The sequence below is a fragment of the Lagopus leucura genome, unplaced genomic scaffold (genome assembly GCF_019238085.1).
Source record: "Lagopus leucura isolate 7727_CA_CO unplaced genomic scaffold, USGS_WTPT01 Super-Scaffold_100060, whole genome shotgun sequence".
Taxonomy (NCBI): domain Eukaryota; kingdom Metazoa; phylum Chordata; class Aves; order Galliformes; family Phasianidae; genus Lagopus; species Lagopus leucura.
The window spans coordinates 870,109-879,861 of NW_024962306.1; the positions used below are offsets into that span (position 1 = coordinate 870,109).

General features: G+C 55.7%; 1 protein-coding gene across 1 annotated transcript in view; it reads right to left on the reverse strand.

The window, feature by feature from the left end:
- ARHGAP39 (Rho GTPase activating protein 39) overlaps positions 1-1,419 on the reverse strand; it is a 41,792-nt gene extending 40,373 nt beyond the window's left edge. The window contains exon 1 of the mRNA XM_042886635.1: positions 1,360-1,419. Coding sequence (XP_042742569.1) covers positions 1,360-1,370 — 11 coding nt within the window. The 5' untranslated portion in view covers positions 1,371-1,419. The remainder of the gene's footprint in view (positions 1-1,359) is intronic.
- Positions 1,420-9,753: the final 8,334 nt, after the last annotated feature.

A 9,753-nucleotide genomic window follows, 5' to 3' on the forward strand; every position in this document is an offset into this window, starting at 1 on the left:
CACACGTTTTTGAGATCAGGTACATAAGCTGAATGGGACACATCTGCCCCTAAAGTAGGGCAGCATCAAGCAAACCAGATTCCGCACTTTGGTTGGCACACCAGATGCACAAGTCTTATGCAAGGTTTTCAGCTGCAGATCCAGTAACTGTCAGGCTGAAAGCAGCCTTTGCATCACAAGGAGGGCCATAAAATTCTCCTGGTTACAAAATGCACCAGGCCAGCACACATGGATATCCCTCCAGTTCATGTGCTTCCAGCTAAGGCCAAGACATCTGTTTCGGCTAAGCAAACCTGTTGTGAATACCAAAGGCATGTGAACTATCCCACCAAAAACCTGGCTGCAAAATCCGCATTCCTACGATCCATTCCGACCTCAGCATCGCTCCAAAGAGCCTCGATCCAACCGACAGGAAAGAGCGCATCGACCCGGCAAACAACGCGCCAGGGAGCGGGGACGGGACAGGAGCAGCGGCACGAGGAGCAGAGCTGGGCCGGCCCAGAGCTCCGTGACTCCATGGGGTCCGTGCCCCAAAAGGAGCACCCTGCATCCCCGAGCCCCATCGCCGCCAGCAGCGCAGGCAGAAGCAGCGGCGATGACGGCTGCGGGCAGATGCGGGGCTCAACCCCGCGCTACCGGCTGGCTGCCGGTGTGCCGCAGCCCCGCTCGGGGGATGCGTGATGCCTTCAGGACACGTCCCTGCTAACTAACCGGAACAGCGTGCTGCGGGAAGAGACGCGAAAGAGGAGGAAAAACTTCACGCTCCAGAGGAACACGGATAGTTCCCAGTGCCTCGCACCGAGCCGCCGGGCAGCGCGCCAGCACGGCTCTCCCTTCTCTCCCCCAGACAAAGAGGAGCGAGCAGCCAGCCGGGAGCCGCTGCCCTGGGGAGCGCGGGGCTCGCAGGAACGTCCGATCGCTCCGAGCCCGTCACGTCGGAAGGCAGCAACAGCGGGGGCATCAGCACGGCCCGCGGAACCCGACTGAGGCCGAGCCCCGCGGCCGCGGGACCTTCGGGACGGGGCGATTCGGGACAGCCACGGAACCACCGCGGGGGGTGGGGGAGGAGGGCGGCCCGGAGCGGGCCCAGGTGAACCCCGGGATCCCGGCTGCGCCTCTCCGGCAAGAAGCGCAACAGCCGCTCCCTCGCCGGGCAGGAAACTCGCCCGGAACCCGCGGAGCTCCCACCGCGGGGCCGAGCGCGGCCGCAGCCCAGGACCGCCTGTTCACGAGCCGCGAGCGGACAACAGGCGATAGAGAGCGGCCGGGGCAGGACGGGGGCTCACGGGACGGCCGCCCCCACCCGCGGCTCGGCTCGGCTCTGCCCCGGCCCTCAACAGGTGGAGCCGCCGCACTCACCTCTCCGCCATGGCCCGCGCCGCCGCTCGGCTCTGCCCGCAGTGGGCAGGATGTGTAACCCGACCCGCCGCGCCGCGCCGCGCCGCCCCGCCCCGCCCCGCCCCGCCGCTCGGCACGGCCGTCGGGACCCCCCGGCCGCTCCCCGGGTCCCTCTGCTGGGGGCCGCCTCGCCGCGCCGGGCCGGGCCGAGGGCGGGGCGGGGCGGGCAGCGGTGCCCGGCGCAGCTCGGGACCCGAGCAGCCGTGGGGCCCGCGGGCCGAGGGCAGCCCCTGGCGGCGGCGGAGGGCGCTTCGGGAGCGGCGGCTGCTGCCCGTGCGTCCGCTTCGGGCGGTCCGGGTGGGGTGCGGGGTGCCCGGGGACATGGAGCGGGGAGAGAAGGCTCTGCTGAGGGAGAACGGGGACCCGGCGGGAGCCGCGGGGCTCTGGCAGCAGCACGGAGCGATGGGGAGCCCGAGGGTGCGGTGTCTCCCAAAATCAGCTGTGGGACCCCATTCTGTTCCGTGAAATGAAGCTTCGCTGTGAACGATGGTGCCTTTTCCACGAGGGAACAAAAATCCCCTCTGGGAAATGGCAAAGCCTTGTGGGTTGAGAGGTTCGGTGCCACGGAGCACTGCTCCCTGCCGGGCTGTCAGACGTGGGCACTGTGGGGCATCCATACAGCAGAGCTGTGCCATGTGTGTCCATGGGGCCTGTGCCACATCATGTCTGTCTGGAGGAGGATTTCTGTGTCTATCAGCCCCGACAGCCTGGCCAAGGCTGTGCAGGAACATCCAGCACAGCCTCTGCGCATGTCAGCCATCGGCACGCTGACAACAGCAACTCAGAGACCCCGAGACAAGGCAGAGCTCTGACATCCTGTGAGTAGGAGTGCTGCAAAGAGTTGAGCCCTGCTCGGTCAGCACAGCCTTGGCAGCACCACTTGGAGAACATCACCCAGTGGCACAGCAGAGCCAGCAAGGCCCTGTCCCTCCAGGGAGGAACAACGCCGTGTGGAGGCAAAGCCTCGGGGTGCCTGAGCTCCACAGGCTCTGCCCGTGGCAGTGTGAGATGGCAGACACCAGGTGGGCTTTGCCTCCAGCAGAGGGGTCTGTGGGCTCCCACACGGCCAGGCGTGACCCCTCTCAGCCCATCAGTGCACACCAGACACAGCCCTTGCCGTGCTGCCTCCCTGATGCTGTTTTGGCACTGCCGAATAACTTTGGAGTAACTTAATCTGAAGACATTTGAGCAAAGTCCCCCTGCACTTGTAAATAACAAATAGAGAGACAGTGAGATCATGGCCGCCTGCTCACAGGCTGGATTCAGTGCACATGGAGAGCGGGGCCCTGCGGCAGCTCTGAGGACATCCCTGGTGGCACCGCAAGGCAGGCAGGATGGGATCAGCGCTGCGGGCAGCAAAACTCAGGGTTGGGGCATGGAGCAGCAGAGGGGAAAAGCAGGAGTTAACACTCAGAATGAAAGTTTCTGGTGTAGCTCTAAAATGTGGTTAACCTGGCAGCTTTCATTGCAGAGTTGCAGATGCTGTCTGCCTTTGCCAATAAAGGCTATACCTGTCCTCTGAGGGACACAGCAAATCTGGGAAAATGCTTACAGCTGCCTGACAGCCTCTGTTCGAAGGCTCATGTAGAGCTAGAGTCAGCGTGTAAAAATGTTAGCAGTCTGGTTGACACTGCAGCACTGGCAGGAGCCTCATGAAGACTAAAAATAGCAGCTGGGGGTTGGGAGGTCACTGGAGCCCCTGCTGTAGGGACACCAGGAGGAGTGACACAGTGAGGCTGGGACTTGCACAGGGGCACCAAGCTGCCAGGGCAGGGTGTGACTTTTGGGAGAGCCACAGAGCGCCGGTGGGTGTGAGCTGTGTGTGCTGCTCGGGGACAAGGAGGCAGATCCTGGAGGGGAAAGATCAAGGAGCTGAGGGAAAATGCCTCTTCTGTAGGGCCTCTGCAGTGGCTCTCCCTGAGGCTCGCATAGCTCAGGCCTTGTGGGCTGAGGAAACCTTCTGCCTGGTGTAACAACATAAGAGGGTCGTCGTCCCCCCCCCCAGTGGTGTGGGCAGGTCGCACTGAGGCAGGCACAGGGGATCAGGCTGGCTGGATGCAATGCTGGCCATCAGCACACCCCTGTCAGCAGCAGGAGGTAGACATGAAATGTCTGTAATGGTCTTTGAAAGCGTGGCAAAGACATCACAGCGTCTCTGAGAGCAGACGGTTACGAACCTCTGGCTCTTTTGCTAGTAATGAAACCACATTTCCCACCAGGCACTGGAAGAAACAGCCTTTGTGAATTGTGAGGCTGTGAACACTGGGTTACTGCAAGATGAATTAAGAGATGTCCGACCAATGGTTCCAGGCCAAGGTATCCCCTTGCTGTCCATTCTTGACTGAAGGACGCTTCCCACAGCTATCGCTGAACAACTGCAAAAGGAGCCAGGTGCCTGAGATCACGCTCAAATGGTTCCTTCAGCTGCTGCTCCTGGGTGGAAGAAGCAGTGCCAGGAGTCGTACGCCCACTCCTCTTTTCATGCAGCTGCTCTGCTGACAGACCTGTGCAAACACTGCACATCAGGACATCATCAGGACCTTGCACAAAGTCCTTCCTTGCTGCCCCAACCACCGGCAGGCTGTACCCAGGGCCTGCCTCAGCCACTGGTGTGGCTGGTTACCGTTGCAGGACCTGCTCTGCTTCTCTGGCATGGTGGGACTGCACCTTCAGCTACAACACTACTTTGCTTTCTCCTCTCCTGCCCCCTCCTAATGCTCTTCAACACTGTGAACCCTAGGGCTGGAATGCGGAGCAGGACCAGGAGCAGCCTGCTCTGCTGCAGCCCCAGCAGGCTCCAGGAAGAAGTAATGCCTTGGATACTGAAGTGCCTAACCCAGGGAGCAGGGCCCGCTCGTAGGAGCAAAGAGCCCCGCCAGAGGAGCAAACCACCTTTGTATGGCCCCATCTCAGCAGAGGCAGCTCTACCTCTCATCTCTTTCCCTCCCCTTCTGTCTCTTGGTGGCTGTGGCAAGTCCCAACGCAGCGCAGTTTTAAAATGAAAGACCCAATAGTATTCCACAATGTTCCAAGAACCACCAAACCACCTCTTGAAGTGCCTGCACCTGGGTGAGGTCTGTAGCTGTGGCACAGACAGACGCGGTCAGTGAGCATGGTGGGGGGGGTTTGGGTTGGACTAGAAGATCCCGGAGGTCTTTTCCAATGTTGATGACTCTATGATTCTAAGATTTCTCACCATGGGCAGCTCTTTGTTGTACCGGTAATCAAGACAAAGCGTTTGGCTCACCAGGGGTACAGCTTACCGTCCTCAGAGTTTTCAGGGCTTGGCTACACAAAGCCACAGCTGACCAGATCTACCATCAGTGATGGTCTCCCTTAAGCGAGGGTTTGGGTTAGCGCCCTTCTAAGGTGCCTTCTGACCAGAGTGCTTCTTATTCCCTGTGAGAGGCTTGAGGCTCAAACTGAACAAAGCAGATGTGAATTCTCCATTATTTTGGAGGGCAGACATCTTCCATAAAATGTCTCAGATCCTTTATTGAACGGGACCAGGCTGACCTGGATGCGTGAGCTGATGGCTGAGGTTCCCTGGATTGTGCACTGTGAGAGTCCTCTTCCAGCAAAGGCCTTAGCATGTATGAAGCAAATAAAAAAACATCCCTGTTCTTAATTAACCCTGTCTGTGTTTTGAAGCTGACTGAAGAAATCAAATAGCCCAGGACTGTCACTTGGAAAGAGCTAGTTGAAAATATTTGGCCATTTGTAAAAATACGTGGTTTCAAGCAGCAATCAGCAGGTTTTTTTGTTTTGTTTTGTTTTGTTTTGTTTTGTTTTGTTTTGTTTTGTTTTTATCATGGGCATGATGTAAATGTATATAAGAAGCCAGATGTTCTGCAATGGGGCTTTTTAAAAATCATCCTGTCCCGATTTTTTCCATCTTACCATCTTTTGCTCCCTTGCAAAGTAAGCAGTCACACTATCACGTTACCGATTGGCAATAGCAGCAGCTGGCTGCAACCCAACCTTAGCAGCATGGGACCAGGAAACAGATGGAACAGCAAATGCTCTTTGTTTCCTCTCTTGCTTTCTAAAACAGACTGTTACTGAAAATACAGAGCAGAGGTTTCTGCCATCTTTCCTGCTTCTGTGGCTCCCTGGCTGCCTGCAAAGCTGCGGAGGGGGCTCTGGCAGGGGTAAGTGCTCCCCACAGTATGGGAGAGCTCTGCCTTTTTACAGGGGACTGGGAAGAGGGGAAGAACATCAGAGACAGTGATTACAGGCCCTTTGAGGGGACACATGGCTGCAGCTGGGTGAGATAGCTGAGCTGAGGACTCCCTGTGCTTCAAGTCCTGCTCCTCCTGCTGCTCTTCATTCCTGTGTCCAGATGAGTGAACTACATCAGCTTGTTGAACAGGTCGTAAGCAGGAGTGAGGTATTCTGCCAGGCTGGATGATAAGGCCACCACTGTGCCAGGGGTGAGGAGCAGAGCCAGAAACCAGAACTGTACATGAAGGGAGAGAAGTGGGGAGGAAGGTGGAGGTGGGAATGCCCCCCCAAACCTGCTGTCCCTGGTAGTCCTCGCCCCAAAGCTAGGCAGAATTGGATGGGAAGCCTTGCTCTCAAGTCACTTTCTGTGAACTAAACCCTCAAGTTTCTGGTAATGATGGCTGGGAAGAAGTCCGCAGCAGAGATGCCCTGCCTTGCTTCAGGACTCCCAGGGTCTCCTGCGAGGCTGGAACACAGAGAGAACAGAGCAGATAAATTTCTGAAATGAGATGCATCACCTTACTACCAGATCAGTTAGAGCTTCTAAGGGACTTCTACTCCATGACTGACACCTCCTTGTACCCAGTGAGAGCTCTGCTGCTTTCAGTCTGCCCCCTAAGGGCTGACCCATCAGCCAGACCACACAAGCCAGCCAGCGCTTCTCTCTCCCACATAGGGGACGTTAAGCACTGTGCGTGGCTCAGCTGCACAAGTCCCAGCACCAGCTGCAGTACAGTGCCTGGCGCAGGGGATGCCACCAGAGGTGGGTGGCCAAGGCTAGCAGTGGGAACAGCAATGCTGTACCCGAGTAGCAACATGAGTGGTGGTGACCTTGGTGTCCCATCACACTTCAGCTCGCTGTTCCCTCTCCCGCCAGGCTACACAAGCTGCCGGAGCCGTCTGTGGCTGATGGCCGTGCCAGGCAGTGTAATACTGTGGATGGTACTTGCCAAGAACAGAGCAGAAAGAACCTGCAAATGCTGAAGCTAATCCTGCAGCTTTGTTTTTTTGTTTGCTTGTTTTGTTTTCTTACAACCTTTGACAAATTAATCGGGCTACCATTTCTGTGAGAAACCTGGACAGAAAGTCCCACCATCAGAACTATGGAGATAAAGGAAGAAGGGGATTTATAGGGTCTCCTGCAGCATGCCCATGAGTGCAGAGGCTCTTGCTGGTCCTGTTGTCTCCTGAGCCGTCATCCAGAATTCCCCTTCCTGCTAAGGGGAGTACATTACACATTCTCAGTTTTATTCCATTATTCTTGTTATTCTTCACCATCACAGACAGATTTGCTCCATTTCGTTGTTTACAGATGTTTCCAACTGAAGTATCTGTAGGTTGCTTTTCTTACCATATTCCTTTGTTGAAATAATGACAACTTTTTTTTTTTTATTAATTGAGGTTAATCCATTTCACTGAAGATAATGTCTTGAGTCCTGCCTGCACGCTGCCTGTTTACTAATACTCACTGATAACATTCCTAAACTGAGTATGAGAAGTGCTTGTTTGCTCTATATCCTTCATCTTTTCTCATGGTCCAGCCATGGTCCTGTAGAAGCCATTGGGAATGGCAGCAAACTCTCTGCTCCACTTTGTAACCACAGGGAGAAGTTATGTTTCTGAACTAGAGATTGCCTTTCCAGATCAGGTGGTGCTACAACAGTAAGGCCATCCTCAGTATCTAAGCTGTCTGGTGACACAACAGCACTGGAGTCTTTTCTGGCAATGGGGATATGTCTGACTCCAGGGCTGGGGATGTATGGTGCTGGCACAGCTGACACACAGCCTGGTACCAGAGGTAGTGTGAGCTGTTGTCACCTCCCAGGCAGTTTGTACTGTATTCTGTGCTGCACTGGATCTGGCTGGGATGGAGTTAACTCTCTTTTACCAGCCTGTACCACACTGTGTTTGGGAATCTGTAATAATAGCAGTGTTGATAACACCGTGGCGGGTTCGCTGTTGCTGAGCAGAGTCTACACAGGGTGAAGGCCATTTCTTTTCCACATGAGTGAGCTGGACACCAGCACACATCGCCTTCCCCAGCTTTCAGGATCTGCATTTACTGGGGATCCCTGTGTGGTCAGTGCAAGCGGTTGCTCCTGCACACTGTTCTTCAGCAGTGATACAGGGATGACTTAGCAAAATCAGCTTTTTGACAGCATTTCCTCCAGATGGTCAGCTCAGCCCAAAGGGCGCTGCCAGCTCTGCAGAGACTCCAGCTGGAAGCAGCACGTGTGCCCCCAGAAGCTTTTTGGAGAAGAGCTATTGCCCCCACAGCGCTGCTGGACAGGAATTCATAGAATCCCAGCACTGCTGGGATGGAAAGGCCCCCCCAGCCCCAGCCGTGCCGTGTGCTGTCTGCCCCCCAGCTCAGGCTGCCCAGCACCCAGCCATGGCCTCGGACACCTGCAGGGATGGGGCCTCAGATGCCCCAGCAGAGCAGTTTGAAACGCTGAGGTGCAGGTGATAGTGACACTGCCTGCAAACTCTGAACACAGCTGCTTTATGGGACCATGTAAACGAGGCCTGTTCCCAGAGCACCCACAGTGCAGTGGGACTGTGATGGACGTGAATTTCAAAGTCAAAGAACAAGAAAGGTTAAAAGATTTGCATTTGAGTTGTCCAAGTTTCTCTACCTGTCCTATGACAGCAATAAAAAAATGACAACTTAGTTCTTTAAGTTTATTGATGGTGGCAAATTCTCCTATTCTCTACAGTCATCACACATCCCTGACGCAGCTGGGCAGCATCACCTACTCTCAGCAGACACATCTCAGCCCAGCCCCAGCCCCTCCTCAAGGCCTGGCCCAGCTCCATGGTTGTGCGGGATGAGCATGAGAGCTCCCCTGGAAACCCAACAGATCCCTTGAAGCAGCACCCCAGCAAATAACTCATTGCTGGCCCATATATAGATCCCCAAATTGTTGCTGGATGGTGCAAATCAGGAGAGGAGAGCTTTCTGTAAGACCAGAGTGCACCCAGGTGAAGGAGCAGCCCTTGGGAGGCCAGAACACAGTGTCTTCATCTGCAGCACAGATGTGTTTACCCAGGCAGATCTGAAGCTGAGGACAGGCAGGCTGGTGCATGGAAGCCCAGATCTTGCCACAGCTGTGCCAAAGCCTGACTGACCTCACAGAAACAGGCTCTAACCTTCTCCTGCCGAAGAAGCAGGAGCACGAAGCAGTGCAGCCCTGCGCTCTGCCGGGGGCTGCAGCTCTGATCCTGCAGGAAGCAGCACCTGCACACATGGGCACATGCAATTCCACTCCTGAGCCTTTGGACAGCCTGGAACTTGACTGGGATCTTCTTTACTGGCAAACAGACATGGTCTGCATCAGCTTTGCATCTTTAAGAGCATTGTATCTTTAATTTAGTATTTCACATCTTTCTTTGCCAAGCTTTGCAGCCATTTGAGACTATTCTTAGAATAGTTTTGCGTCTGGTGAAATAAGAGGCTTTTGCAAGCATGTTCTCCATTTGGCTTATTCTTTTTTTTTTTTTCTTTTTCTTTTTTTTTTTTTTTTATTAGCTCTTTTGGGAGGGATTTCTGTGTAGCTGCTCTTTCAATTATACCGGATCACACCCACGATGTTCCCGGTCTCACAGCGCTCTCTTACCAGCACGGTTCTGATCGAAGTCCCTCCCACCTCTCAGCACCAATGGCTCACCTCTCCCCGGGCAGCTGCTGCCTGCTGGGATCGCAGACCCGGCCTGTATGGCACGCTGACACGAGACCCGGCGCGGGGCCCGTTACAGACCGGCTTTCTGCCTCCGCAGCCTGGCCGCTCGCCCAGGTACATCCCTGGGACTGGTTTCGAAGAGCGCTCATTACAGCAGCCCTATTACTTGTTTTTTCCTGTTTACTCCTATTTACACTCGAGCTTTCAAACCGCAGGGGCAGTTTTACACGCTGGCAGATTGAGATGAGCCAGGTGCGCTGACTCTGAGCGCCCCGGCCCTCGCTGTCCCCGGGCACGCGGTGGCGGGGCTGTGCGGCCCGCACCACGCCGTCGTCGCAGTTCTCTGCCCGCGCGGTCGGCGCAGCAGTGCGGGGACCCGGCCGGTAAGTGGCGCTGCACCGCAGGCGGAGCGCAGGAAGCTGACGCCGCAGCAGAGGTAGCTAACATGCAA